The sequence below is a fragment of the Siniperca chuatsi genome, linkage group LG2 (genome assembly GCF_020085105.1).
Source record: "Siniperca chuatsi isolate FFG_IHB_CAS linkage group LG2, ASM2008510v1, whole genome shotgun sequence".
In the NCBI taxonomy this organism is placed as follows: domain Eukaryota; kingdom Metazoa; phylum Chordata; class Actinopteri; order Centrarchiformes; family Sinipercidae; genus Siniperca; species Siniperca chuatsi.
This window is the reverse complement of record NC_058043.1, coordinates 5,102,014-5,117,068: the sequence shown is the minus strand read 5'-3', so window position 1 is coordinate 5,117,068 and position 15,055 is coordinate 5,102,014. Positions and strand designations below refer to the sequence as shown.

At 37.3% G+C, this 15,055-nt stretch overlaps 1 protein-coding gene across 1 annotated transcript; it reads left to right on the top strand.

The window, feature by feature from the left end:
- The first annotated feature begins 1,360 nt into the window (after nt 1-1,360).
- ccndbp1 (cyclin D-type binding-protein 1) lies at nt 1,361-14,011 on the top strand. Its single transcript, XM_044221651.1, has 11 exons — nt 1,361-1,519; nt 2,984-3,043; nt 3,235-3,314; nt 3,984-4,065; nt 4,336-4,432; nt 5,441-5,514; nt 7,171-7,247; nt 9,164-9,423; nt 10,043-10,103; nt 12,801-12,847; nt 13,366-14,011. Exons 1-11 carry the CDS (start codon nt 1,432-1,434, stop codon nt 13,472-13,474), a joined length of 1,035 nt encoding a protein of 344 aa, XP_044077586.1. The 5' UTR covers nt 1,361-1,431; the 3' UTR covers nt 13,475-14,011.
- Nucleotides 14,012-15,055: the final 1,044 nt, after the last annotated feature.

The window sequence follows — 15,055 nt, the reverse complement described above, 5'->3', positions numbered from 1 at the left end:
TTTTCTGTTGAGTGAGTGTGTGTGTGTGTGTGTGTGTGTGTGTGTGTGTGCTCTTTTACTTCTATCTTTGTGAGGAGCACTTTGCTAGACCTTCAGAGTGGGGACATTTTTGGAAAGTCAGGACATTTTGACCACAATTTCATCTGATGTTACTTTAACATGCAATCTGTATCTGGATATCTATATAGATAAAGAAAAATGCATGTTAAAGGAATAGTTCGACATTTTAGAAAATATGCAATTCGCTTTCTTGCACAGAGTTAGATGAGACCAGGTGCTGAAGACAGTTGTAGAGGCCATCTCCAAAGCCTTTGCCAACAACAAGCATGTCCCCAGCCACAGGAAGGATGATAACATACATACAGCTGGACATGGATTCTGTTACCTTTCCCTTGAAATATGAACAATCCTTTACAGTTCAGTCAAATATTATAATTGATACAGGTAATCTCATTTGAGGATTTATTGTAAAATAAAGCAAACCTAGCATAATGCCGTGCAGATATTGTTGAAACAATATTAATTAAACAAAAATCCAAATTCATAATGAGTTATTCACCTATCCTGCATGACACGGGAAGAACAGGCAAACTCCACATACCGACGACCACCGGTCCTTCCTGAGCCACCGTGCAGCCCTGTGAGCAGCCCTGTCCCAGGAGACCAGACTTCATGTCCCGTCACAGAGCTGCGGTTAGTGGAAGTCTGTGATGGTGGAAGAAGTATTCAGATCTTTTACTTAAGTAAAAGTAGCAATACACTACTACAGACTAGAAATACTCTTCAAAATTGTTCTTAGGCTACTTAGAAGCACTATAACACCAAAGGGATTGTCACAAATGTTACGCCTATTTAAGAATTAGAAATATATTTGAGAATTGAGTCATTGATTAACCAGGTATTGCACAGGTATAGCTATTTTATGCTGAAACCAGTTCTTAAAAAAATAATGATTTGTTATTGTAGCCTACAAAATTCTATTCAAAATATACTATGGAGAGAAAAAAAAAACATTTTTATAAATTAAGGACCAGGAAAGAAGCATTTGCTTATGAAAGTTAGACAAATAAAACATTTTTTTGCAGTATTATTATTATTTAAGCAGTTTTTTAAAATGTGTATTCCAAATTGAGGTCGGTGCTTTAAAAAAAAATAGTTTCTTCAAATGTATTTTTAAGTTGTTACGAAGGAAAAAAAGATAAGCCCACCATTATCACACGGGTTCTTAAAAACAGATTTTTTTTTTTAACGTAGTGGAGTCGGTTTCAGCTTGCAATACTTTCACCACAAGGCGTCACTAAAACGTTTTAAATGTGTTTTTCAGTGTCGGTGCTTCCTTTATAACTGTCCCCGGCTCAACATCCTGCTCTTCTGTAGTTCCACAACACGCAAGTATACGCATGTATCTAGCTGTCGAAAAACTTTGGTGACATGAGTGCTGATAATTGTGGTGGAAATGTGACTGTGCCTTTACGAAATCTACTGAACTCCATCCAGTGTATTAGAGACCGAGTCAGAGGTAAAAAAAAAAAGACACATTAGATATGAAGCAGCACAAATAGTTGGCCTCTAACCTAGTTATACGCATGCTAGCTTGTTATAGCATAACCATGCTATGCTTGTTTCATACAGTATATGATGCTAGCGCACGTCAAGCTAAATGTGCCAACCTTAGCTTTAACTAAAACTAAACGTTGTTTTGTGTTTTTTTTTTAATGTACGCTGGGCTCGGTTTCTCCGCTGTGAATTTCTGTTTTTAATTTCACAGAGTCAGCGTTAACGAGTTTTATGCTGCAGTGTTAGCTTCTTGTTTGTTTGCTAAACTACTACCAAGTTGTCAAATTTCCTTCTGAAGTCTCTGGGACAGCTTGACATAAATACTCACTTGTCCGTTTATTAGGTAACCTACACTCAGCTAAAGCTAGCTAAGGCAACCGTTCTGCACTAGTTAAATAGCTATGCTAAATTTTTATGAAGGTTTTTAGTAATAAGTATTAGCAATTCACGTTAGTTTGTGTTGCTGTTAAATTGTATTGCGAGGTGTTTTTCTATTTAGTCATCCCTCAGTGATCTAATCTGGTGGTTAAAATAGTAGAAATAACGCAGTACAGTTCAACAGCACAAACTGCAGCCTCTAAAATGACCATAAAAACAGTTTTGAAACTTGAGTGGGTCATTTGGAAAAAATCTGCTGTCAGAGTATATATAATTTTATATTGCCATATCAGTATACTGTATATCATGATCCAGCTAGTTTTCTGGAAAAACAAACTGTTCATGGATAAAATAACCAGATGGAAATTTCTGTTTTTGTTTAATCCAGTGAAGTAAATGCATGACAAATCAAGAAACCTTCACCACAATGATGCAAAAAATTGCACACAATAACCTAATACACCCAGAAATATTGAAAGGTATAGCTACTATGATTTAAACGATATGGTTAAATCTCTGACTGTATACAAAATGGACAACATAATAAAAACCTGCGTGTAATCAAAAGCAGCAATTATTAAGAATCAGACAACAAGAGAAAACAACCTACAAAAAACAAGCATACAGGGGGAGTAATGTTATGTGAACACAATATTGCTCTTCTGCCAAAAATCCATAAATGCTCATATTTTTCAAGTTATTAACACCATAATGCCACCCACAGCAGTCTGTAACCATTTTAGGGCTGCAACTAACGACAATTTCATTAGCAATTAATCTGTAATTTTTTTGTCTATTAAATGTTAAAAAAAAAGAGTGAAAAATGCCCATCATTGACTAATTGATTATTTCAGTAATTGCTTCAGCCCTAGCCATTTTTTCTTAATAATAATAACAATTATGGGATATTGCCTTTTTAAACGTCAGTCAGTCAATAAACACGGGTTTGGTTCCTTCTTCATTTTGGCATTTGAGTATGGTATTTGTTCATAATTTTAACCTGGAAGACAGAAGATTTGCCTAACCGAATGCTCATTTTCCTCCACAGATGGGGAGTCCAATGAGTCAGATGGAGCGTTCAACCTCTCCAACTTCTGGGACACTCTGAGTTGAGTATAGTTTATCATGACCTCCTCCTCCTCCTGTTCCCATTTCCAGCTTCCATTAAGGCCTGTGAATAGCAAAATTTTCCATCCTGTTACCCTGGATAGCTTGTTCTGCTACTGGCCATTACATGTCTGTGTCAAAGCCATTTAGTGGGACTTTATAATGTGATGTAACTGTCTCTTCTGTCCTCAGACCAGGCAGTGAAGGCAGTGTCCCAGGAAGCCACTAAACTCAGCCTGGCCTTCTCCAAACCGCCACTGCCTTCACAACAGGTCAGATTATTATTGGTATCATAATGCTGTCTTGCTGAGGTCATATTGTACCAGTTATGATCCGCAACAAGACACCTTGATAAACGCAACATGTGAGAAGAAGTGTGAGTTTAGATAGATGAGTACATCATTCACAAAACAAATAACATAAAGACGAGGTAGACCAAAACTAACAACTATATATTTTTCACTAGCAAATTAACTAAAACTTGAACCATGCTAAAAACTCTGTATACAAAGATAATGCTTGGTTTGCTGAGTGATGGCAGCTGGCAGGAATTACCTCTTGTATCATGAAGCTGAATAAGTATCTTGCTTAAATGCTTCACTTTTTGACAAGTAAATTGTAGATTAAATGGGAGTTTAAATGTTCTTCATAATCCCCCTCCTCTTGACTACCATCTCTAAGGGCTCCAGGCTAGTCACCACAAAGAGCCAGCTTTCCTGATCACTTCATTCAGTTTGTGCCACCAGCTCTGCAGATGGCAGCAAAAGAATATTGCATATTTGATAGGACAGTGCCAGCATTTGGGGATTTTATCACATCAGGGCTAGAAAGTTGTTAAAGAAATTATATTTCCCAAGCTCTTTAATTGCCACATAAACGTTCTATTGTAACTCCCAACATATTTGTGTTTTCTATTTCTCTTTCCGTATTCCTCTCTGCAGGATGTAGAGAAGTTAGCAGACTCCTTCCTGAAGAGTGTTCTGACTCTGTCTACAGTGTATTACTGGCTACCGAAGAGCCAAGGTAACGCCACCAGTCCAGGAATTGGCTAGTTAGCTGTGCTTCAGTCAAGCAGATAAGCATTTCCTGCAGCCCTGCAAATGTACATGTAGACAATCACAGGATGTTAAAACTCCAGTGAAACACAGACTATACTTGATGTTGAGTAACCAGGAAGATTCTGCCCAAAGCTTGCTGTTTGAGATTTTGTGAATAGATATAAAAATCTTTGTCGCATCTTGACTTGAGCTTATCTCCGTTGTGTTTCTGTCATCTCTCCTCTCTGTGCCTCAGGTGTCAGTCTGCGGCGACAGGTCAGAGACGCCACAGTCGAGGTTCTGGAGGGAGTCGCACAGCTGGCGGAGGTCATACTGAGCTCACCGCTACAGAGGTACATGCACACACAAACACAGAGTTAATATAAGATAGCATAGTACGTTTTAATTCATAGCCACAGTAGAACAAAATTTAATAAAGACACAAACACACATGCTCATTAGTGTTGTCATAATACCTGAAATTTAGTTGTTTATTATTGTTGTGAAAAATTTTAATTGGTACATAACTTTATGAATACAGGTGTGTCTTTAACACAGACATAATCAACATGATTTGTCTTCTGTTATCTGTGGTATTGTATCAGTATGAAATAACTAAATGATAACTTTTGTATTAATGTCAACGTTCTGGCATCATGGTAAAAACACATGCACACACTGTTTCACTATCGTCATAACTTGCCTATAAAGAGTATTCACCCCCTTGAAAGTTTACATGTTTTATTGTTTTACAACACTGAATTTAAGTAGATTTCATGTGGCTTTCTTGACACTGAACAACAGGAAAAAAAATACTTTTATGTCAAAGTAAAAACAGATGAATGAATTATAAATACAAAATACATGTTTGCATAAGTGTTAACCCCCTTTAAGAGGACACACCTAAATCTAAATCTCTTCACACCAATTGGATTTAAAGGTGCATCTACTAAATACTGACTTGGAAGTGGTGAATACTTATGCAAACATGTATTTAGTATTTTATATCTGTTATGACTTTAGATCATTTTATAGAGATCTGTTTACACTTTGGCCTTAAAGGATCTTTTTCTGTTGATCAGTGTCAAAAAAAGTAACATTAAATCTACTTTTATTTAGTTCTTAAACAATAAAAAATGGTATGCACTGTTGCTCATGCAGCACCTACAGTAAACTTTCAGACATGTTGTTCAGACTCTTTTCAGTCTACAGAAAGAGTATTACATTTTTGTTTTCAGCAAAATAATAAAAAAAATGTTTTAAGGAATGTTCCTTTTTTGTTTCTCCTCCCTCTTTCTCTCTCTGTTTGCTTTTAATCTGACTTCCTCCACCTCTCTTCCTCATCCTCTGCTCACCTCTAGTCTGACCCAGGAACAGTTGACATCAACAGGGGGTGTGTGGTCAGCCTGCGACCAGTTTGCCCAGCTGCCACAAGGTCAGTTGATTAAAAAATTAAAAGTGTTAAGATTCAGAAGGCGATTTGTTATTTATAGATAGTTACAAATACAATTAGTTGCTGTTCAAACCTCAAACCCTGCCCCTATATTATATTCTAAAGTTATAGTAACAGTAGAAGTGTTAATGTTAGAAGTTTCGGTAGTAGTATTTGCATTTATGATGGCAGCAGGTAATAGCAGTTGTTATGACTTCAACCTGCAGGTGGTGATGTTGTACTGAAAGTCAGACTGCACATTTTGTTTGTAACAAAGTCTAGTTATTTTTTACTATATTGTCCACATTTAATAAGGAGTCTGTATGTGAATGAGGAAGTTAAATCTCACGCTTATGTACCAAAGTCCACCCTGGGAATTAAATAATAACCATATTGTTGACTGTAAAACTGTGGATAATTGTGTGTTTTGTGTATAGCCAGTATTTATTGATTTAGTTTTTTAGTTGTAGAATAGAAATAAAAGAATAATGAATCAAAGTTTTAATAACAATATCTAAAACATAAAAACAAACAATAAATAGGGGGAAAATATTAATTAATGGCAAAGAAAAAAAAAACAAGTCTGAGAATGTCAGATTACTCCAAAAGCCAGATATTTAAGCGGGCTAGATCAAGAGGGAGGTTAGTCCAAGTTTAGAGGCAGTAGAAGATCTGTAAATATGTAAATGTGATTTATTTTGTATTAATTTTGCCAAAAAGATGTTGCAAGTTTTATTTTGCTTTGTGATTATGGGTTATGTAATTCTAAAATATACAGGTAGTCAGTGCAGTGTCACGAGCAATGAAGCAATGTGATTTATTTTTTTAGTATTAGTTGAGATCCTGGCTGCAGCAATCTGAGTTTGCCAGGGAGCCACGTTACACCCTCTTCAAGATTGTCTTCATCCTCTGTGTCAAAGCATAACTGCATTTTAATTTCACTCACCATATTTACATTTTGAAATATTTGATTTTTACATAAACAAAAACATGATTATGAGTTTGTAGTGAACTCCTTCCTGCTAATAAACCCAGAGGACCAACTGAAACAAATCTATACAGACATGCTTTTGCTGTCATTAATGTGAAATATTTAACAGTGGATCACAAACTAAATAACAGTTGTATACTGTTGACTGCACAGTCAGTGTCACCTTGAAATTATGGAATTTGAATGAATTGCCTACTTAAAATCCCAAAGACGTGATCTCTTTATGGAGGCAAAAAATGTAAGTGAATGCTTGGACAGTGTAGACGTCATATTACCAGTATAACAGTTGATGAAAATAATTTTTATTTGCAGCCCTACTGCACAAACCTTTCCTTTTACAGTTACTGTAGCTTTGTAGAGTCACTGCACACATAAATGCAAATTTTAAATATGTAATTAGGGGCTGGTGTGTTTCTACAGCTGAATATGACTTCAATCTGTGATTTACTACTCATTTATTCTATATTACAATTAAATCAGATGTGCAGAGCTTTATACTTCCTCCTGATGTGTGAATCAGCAGTTATTTCTAAGAGGATTTGATAAATGTGAGACCATCTTCTTTTAAGTAAAAATTGTCTTTTAGATCTTATGTCTGTTCTTTTGTCTTGGAGTTTTGCAAGATGTTAATTACAGGTTTATTGATGAAAAACATGTGTGTTCCACAGATAATAAGGCAGCAGTGCTGGTGGTTCTGTCTGCTCAGATTGGAGTTGTAAAAGACGCCATAGAGGAAATTGAACAGGTAAACAGACACATACACACCATGAATTCTCAAATAGTGTCCAGGCTAATCTGTATGTATCTCCAGGCCTTTACTTGAAACAGACTCATAAAAACGACAGGCCTTTTATTCTCAGTTTTTCCTGTTTTGCAATATCTAATCATATTTTAGTGAGAAGCCTCCCTGTTTCCTCATCTCCTGTTTTTTTTACTCCATGTTTACGTTTGTCTTGATAAATTCAGGATGATGTAAACTAATTTAACCAGTACACAAAGTTATGATATACTCACCACTCTGCTGCCCCAAGTTTCTCTTCTGTAACAGAAATAGAGATTAAATATATTCCCTAATTATTCTCAATAAATCCCATCCCCTACCCTGTCTGTGGCACTCAACCCCAAACCCATTGGTCCATATTGAAGACATAAATCTTTAAAAACATGTATATATAACACGAGTGTATAGTTTCATTTTGAAAAAGTCTCAATAATTTCCTAAAACAGCTGGGCACTGAAGTTATTCCAAATGTTATTCAAAGTGAAGCATTTGTTGGGGGCTATTTTCAGTGGTGGATTAATACGTTATTGGTGAGTATTTCCGGCAGCAGGACGGTGTATGTGGGACTGAGTCAAAATAAACTACAATGTGTGTGTTCATGGTAATGAAGGGACATGTCACCCAATGCAACAGTGTGGTTCGTTGATGTGTTTTTGGACAACAATGGCGCTCTATGGCACAGAGGAATAAGATATATCAGGCTTTGGATACACACACAATATTGTTAGTAGGATCATTGTTGGTTTTGGTCTTTTCATGGGGTTTGTTGACAAGAAAAATATAGAATGTAACCAGGCTGGTCAAGTCTTGACTACGCCTGTCACGATAACTACTTTTGTTGGACAATATATTGTCCCAGCAATAAGTGCGATAAACAATATTATTGTCATTTTAAGGGCATTTGCATGGCATTCCATCACATTCATCTGCATAAAGCATAGGGATTGTGTCTGCTGCAGCAAGGGAGAGATAGAGAAATCTTTAGCCAAATAATTACAAAATCACTACAGGGACATTGTATATTTGAAGTAAAAAAAGTTTTTTAAAAAATCTACAAAGGGAGGGAGAAGATCAAACAAACTATTTACAAGCCATAGGAACACTGTAATCCAGAGATCCGCAGAGAAAGAGTGAAAGAGAAGCTCAAACCTGCTGCCTCACACGCCTACTGACTGTCTGCACACGGCGCAAGAGGAGAGACGAGACCCGGCGCTGTTGGCAGAAGAGCCGATGACTGCGATTACTCTGAGCAGCATGCATGGGAATGAATTACAATATAATATATGAATATATTTCTTGCCTTTATGATGGTCTGAATAGGTCGCTAAATTTGTCGCTAGTCGCTTTTTAGAAATAAGAAGGTCTGAAAAGTCGCTCAATCTAGTCGGCAAGTTGGTAACACTGTGTGTGTGTGTGTGTGTGTGTGTGTGTGTGTGTGTGTGTGTGTGTGTGTGTGTGTGTGTGTGTGTGTGTGTATTGAGAGAGGAGCTGCCGGAGCCCCACCCACCGTGAAACTCCACACAGAGGACAGAAGCAACGTGACCAGAAATGACAGCAAAACGTGTCTCAGCATAGTTTTTTCTGTTTATTCATAGGCGCTGTGAAAAAAATGCTTAAGTGCTGCGCCCCAAGTCTTATAATGGTAGGGAAAACCCTGCTGTTCGTTCAGGCATCGTATTGGCTAAAATGTTGGTTATGTAAACAAACATGCTTGTAAACACAATGGGCAATATCGAGGTCAGCAAAAATGATTTGCAAATATGGTAGAATAAATCAATTAACATAATTATCGCAAAAGGCCTAGTCTTGACCAAGTTTATAGCAGTTCCCAATTCTGGCAGTGATCTTGCTCACAGAAAGATTATTGCACCCCCACCCAGGCGTTATCCGAGGCCGACGACCCGTTCAGCGACGTCCTCGACGATGACCAGGAAGGGGGTGAGCCGCGAGGCAACCAGGACACTTATTGGTCAGAGATGGACCGGCGTGTGATCGGTCCGTGCCAGGGGCTGATGAAGGCGTCTGCGGCGTGCCTGAGGAAGCTGACGTCGGCCATCAAAGCCAACGGTGACGTTACCACGCCTCAGAACCTGGCTCAGCTCGACGACCTGGCTGACATCACCAAGGAGATCAGTCCTGGGTAGGAACACGCACACACACACACACACACAGTCATGTTTTCAAGTTAGTTGAATTATAATCTTTTTTTTTAACCTGTACTGCCCTAATAGAAACTGGTTTGCCAACTTCAAGACTGAAAAGAACTGCACTAAATTGCAGCATTAAATTACCGTAATTAATTAATTAATAATATAATATAATATAACGTTCTTGGTTTGTTGGTATCTTCTCACCAAACAGAATATGTAGCTGTAAATTGTAAATGGGATAACCTTGCAACAGTTCCAACCAAGTCATGATGCATTAAAATAGTTAAACTGTTTGTTCTGCACTGCGGTAACAAGTTAAATGCACGTGTGCAAGAAGGCTCTTCCTTTCTACACACCTGTAACTGAGACTTTAGGGCATGGAAAAACAGTTCGAATGAGACGGTGCATGTTTTTATGCATTCATACTGGTTGTTCCTGTTGTTTGTGATTTTGAAAGAATGGAGCTGGATTGTAACACATCAAACACTTAATCCACCATTTTACCACCCCTTTGCTCAATAAGCTGCTTTTATTTGATTTTTTCATGAAAATGAAGTTTTACAGTGAGTTTCAAAATGAACACAGTCATGAAAAGTCTTTTCTCCTCAGTGTTGATGATTTGGCTCTCTGTCTCTACCCGCCCATGGACTACAGTGGAGTAGAGACCAACGTAAGACACACACACACACACACTCGCACATCCAAACACACATATAAACAACTTGATAACTGTGTAAAAACAAAAAATACAATAGAACACATTCAAAAGTCTGAATGCTATACACAAAAGGCAATAAATAAAGTCCATGTCTTTTTATTAATCAAAAATAAACATCAGCTTACACTATACGCCATGTCTTTACTAGGGATTTTAGAAAAGCAAATTTTAAGCAATTTCTTGAATTGATCGTCAATCATGTAAATAATAAATCATTTATTAATCATCAAAATGCAATATTTAAATGATGGACATGAATCATAAATACAAGTAAATTATTTGAATTTAAATTAAATAAACTTCTCACTCAAAATTGCTGCTGCTTTTTAAATCAAATGACCAAACAAAAGTCTGAAGAACATAATACTTTTGCGTGTGTTTGAAAGGTGAAATAGACCGAAGTGTCACTAGTTGTTCTTTGATAATTACAGCATGTCTTTGTGGTCAGGGCTAAGTTGTGTGTTAGCTGTGACTCCTCTTTGATAAAAATTTGACAGATCAGGTTTTCAAGAGAAAATATTGCAGTGAAGAAAGGCAAAAAAACGCAGCAACCACAGTGAGCTGGTTAGATGAAGAACTTGAGGCGACAGGTACCTTTTTTTTAAATTTGTGTGAAGTCAAAATTCCAGCAGGTCATCAAGGTAAGTAAATGCCTTTTGACTGTGCTGTTCCTGTCTTATAGAGAACCACTCAGTCTGTGCTGCATCACAATCTCTGATCACGGATGTCATAGTTCGCACCGCGCAGTTATCCTAATTGATTGAAATTCAGCAGCCTGGGTGTTTCAGTCATTTTTTAAGCAAAGATTACAAACATTTGCAGGTTCCTGCTTCTCCAGTGTGAGGATTTGCTGCTTTTCTCTGTTTTATATCATTTTTCATCATCTTTGGGTTCACCAGTCACCTTGGGCTCTCGGAAAATGTGATTGACATTTTGACTTTTTGACACAGACGCCCAACCCAACAGGCCCAACTTGTCTTAAAGCTTAAGTTTGACTGAAGGACAGACAGACGTCTGTTGCAGTCAGAACAGGTGGAGTTGGGGTTGGTTGCGTTGCTTCAGTAGTAACGTGACATTAAGTGATCATGTCATCTGCTCCTGTGAGTAATTTAGTTACACGTCCTGGCCTGTCAGTTTCAACACAAACTGTTGTGCAATATGGGGGTTTCATTCGTGTACAATCCGTGTACAATCTGTGTACAAGCATTTTCTGACACGAAAGGTTAGTATTATCCCTAATCCTTCAGCGTTATTAACAACAGCTACAACATTGACAGTTGAGTTATACGTAGGCTGTGTCCAGTCTATAGCCTAAATAAGCACAGAATGGCTCGAACAGAATAAGTGCAAGACAACAGTGGTCTGCCTACAGTATGCGGAGTAAACTCCAGACTATTTTATCAAGCTTAATAGCCTATCCAGGCCCATGTAATTTCTCAAATTCTAAACTTTTCCAACTTCCATATGAATTGGCTGCAAAATGATCGCACATCCTCTGTTGAATATATCACATCCACTAATCCTGTGGCCCAATGAATACTCAAAGCTATACGCCACTTAGACCTACAACAGCACATATCGAGGACTCTACCTACCTATTATAAAAGTTGATGGCAGCATGTTGTTGGCTTGAAATTCCATAGGAGAGTTTTCTTCCACTGTCATACTAATAGAAGTGTGGAATTAGCCTGGCAATGCACAGTCTGTTGTTGATTAGTTGGTTGAAAATTTGCCTACTGATAAAAGCTGCTAACAATAAGTATCCTCTCAGGTGGAAAAATGTCCCGGTTGCAAATAAAAACCTTGTAGGCTAGCCTATATATGAACAGAACATAAACTATGGTTTTGGAAATGTTAACTGAATACAATAAATGGTTCACTGTGTGTGGGGGGCAAGCATTAAGCTGGGGGCGTGCAATGCACCCCTCGGGGCCGAGACAGTCAAGCAGGCATACCAGAAGAGCGCTCGCTCTTGCCAACTGTTATTCATTTGATAAATATGAATGTATCTCGTTAAGATCGCGAGCAGTATCAAGCAAATATGCAGGTCTCTTCGTCAGTCCACAACCCTGAAGCCCTTCCCCCCGTACCTTCAGCTGAGTTCAGTTGAAAATTACTAATTGTTATAATTTCTTTATTTTTACTATAGCCCCGACCTGCTGCTACTCAGGCTAAAAATCATAGATAAAAAAACCGACAATGAATGCTTTCGGTTCACCTTTTGATAACAAAGATAATTTAAAATCACCCCAATTTAGCATTTTGTAGTAATGGAAACTGGATTTTTTATGTTTGACTCACCACATTAAAATCTGTGACAAGGAAAAAACAGAAAATTCTATTTTGAGGACAGAATTAAATAGAAAACGGCTCTATTTCTTTTTCTAAAACGTTACAAGCATTGATAATTTAATCTTCCGATTTTCATTTCAGAATAGGAAATCAATTGAGATGAATGTACACGGATTAATTTAAAGGGAGTATTTTTAGAGCTTAAGGTAGTCACTACCGCCCATTACCATTTCAAAACTGAACTGTTTTGCCATCATACATTTCGTTTTTCCAAACATATAAATGTATAAATATAAAAAAAAAACCATATAAATCAATAATAAATAAATATATAAATACAAGTGTGTTTCTCTACAGGTGTCTAAATTGGCAGCCCTATTAAAGAAAGTTCTGGAGATCATCAGGTAAGATTGATTCACCTACAGTATTTAGACCAAGCTAATACAAACATAATGATTGTTCTTTGACATCATAAAAACTTCTTCCGAAAGTTTTCTGTAAATTCAATTTGTAATTAATTAACATGGAAAACCACTGGGATGATACTTTTAACGGCAACAAATCAGTGCTGAAGTTGAGATAAAGGATCGATGAAGAAAAAGATCAATGCAAAGTAACATTACCTGGAATCCCAGAGAAAGTTGTTGGGTGTGTTAGAGGTGGTGTGTCTGTAAAGCTGACACATCATCCTGTCAGTTCATTTTATCAGGTCAGATGAAAAACCGATCCAGGCAGCTTGTTCATTTCCTGTTTCTTCATAACGGCCATGGAGCCATCTGAAAAAAGTTGGCTTGGTTGATGATGGACATAACTTTGTAAAAAGGTTTTAATAAATAGAATATAATCTATATAAAAACCTGAATTTTCTTTATTGTCTTTGTTTATGTTTTTCACAACCCTCCACTCCTTTCCACCTGTACAGGTCCAGTCATGTGTGTGGGGAATCACAGCTGACCTGGGTTCAGTTCTTAGATGGAGCCGTCGATCACAACCTGCAAAAAGCCAAAGACCTTATTCAGCAGGACAGCTAGTGTGTGTGTTTCTTTGCAATTAGAAGTGTGTCTGTTGTGGGGTTTTATGTGCCAGTGTATGGAATGAATGGTTACAGTGGTGCGTTTGTGCTCGTGTGTCCATGCCTGTGTGCATGTGTGTGTGTTTGTAGATATAAGAGATGTGGATTTCTAACACAGTATCAGTGTGTTTTTAAGCACATGCATATACAACATATAAGAATTAAAAGGAAGGACTTGTGTCCTTATGAACCTTATGAATTATGTAACTCTGCTTGTCAGTAGTCTCGTCTACACAGTTAATCTACATTTGACTGCTTACCAAACACACACTACCTGCTCCAGGAACAGTTGTGTTACCGTATACCAGTATAATTAAAAGAACAAGTAAATCTCCTTAATCTTGTCTTGAATTGTTGGTCCACGAATACTAATTGAACAGCAAGAAAATGGGGGAAAAAACAACTTTGTATAGCCTGCCTGAAAATTTCCCACAGAGACATTCCGAGACACATTTAAGCTTTAACATTAAAACTACAATTGATGTATGATGGTTAATACTGTTGTGCTTGTTAATTAGTTTCACCTCATTGTTGGTATGATGTGAAAATGCTATCAAAGTTAGGTAGAAATGATGTGAATGGCACACACTTCTCCGTACAGATGAATATGATACATCAGCGGGGTGTTTCATAAAGGTGACCTGCTTTATTGTGAAAATCCTGTCTTGAATGAGCCTGACCGATTAAACCAGGATTTAACTGTTTCATAAAGCCAACTTGGAGCTAATGTGAGCAGACGAAGTGTGTTTTCACTTCATGACTTTTAAATACAGACCTGAGACGTAAAAGCACAGATCACAGCAAAAACAAACAAAAATACTGCCATAAACAAAACTTCTGGCAGCATGTTGTGGGTCAGCAGCGAGCTCAGACTTTGACACAAGTAGAGATGAACTAAATTTAACTTAGTATCAGAATATTTTTGAAAATATTAGAAGCATCTCTCGACATAATGCAGTCCAGTACAAAACCATCACTAGCAATGACCTCAATGCTAGAACATATAATTGAATTAACACCTCTATGGCAGTGTCAACAAAAATTATTATAGGCAGTTGTATTGGATTGCATTAGGATTGTACAGGTGTACCCAATAAAGTGGCCACTGAGTGTATGTAGGTTATTTCAAATATTGTCTTCATGGAGTGAATTTAAAATTTGGGAATCCAAATGTGACTGTGGCCATGTTTTAGAAACTTTGTTACAGACATAGAAACATATTCATCTTTTATCTTGAAGTTGAGCTACAGATGTTGAATTTTATTCCAAAATACACTCAACTCAAAAGGACTGGTTTTGTTCTTTAGAGGAAGTGTTGCTGATAAAGAGCAGGTTTCTCAGTCCACTCACCTCTGACAAATAGAGAAAGGACTTTTGATACGTAAAAGATTCAGATGTTCTTGTTCTGCCTTTCGTCACAGTGAGAGTTTCCCAATGATCCTCTGTCTGTTGTCACTGAACAGAACATTACACATTGTCGTGCATGTAATCATCCAACCAGTCGGGGTATAAAAGCAATCATCTTCATAGTTGCCAACAA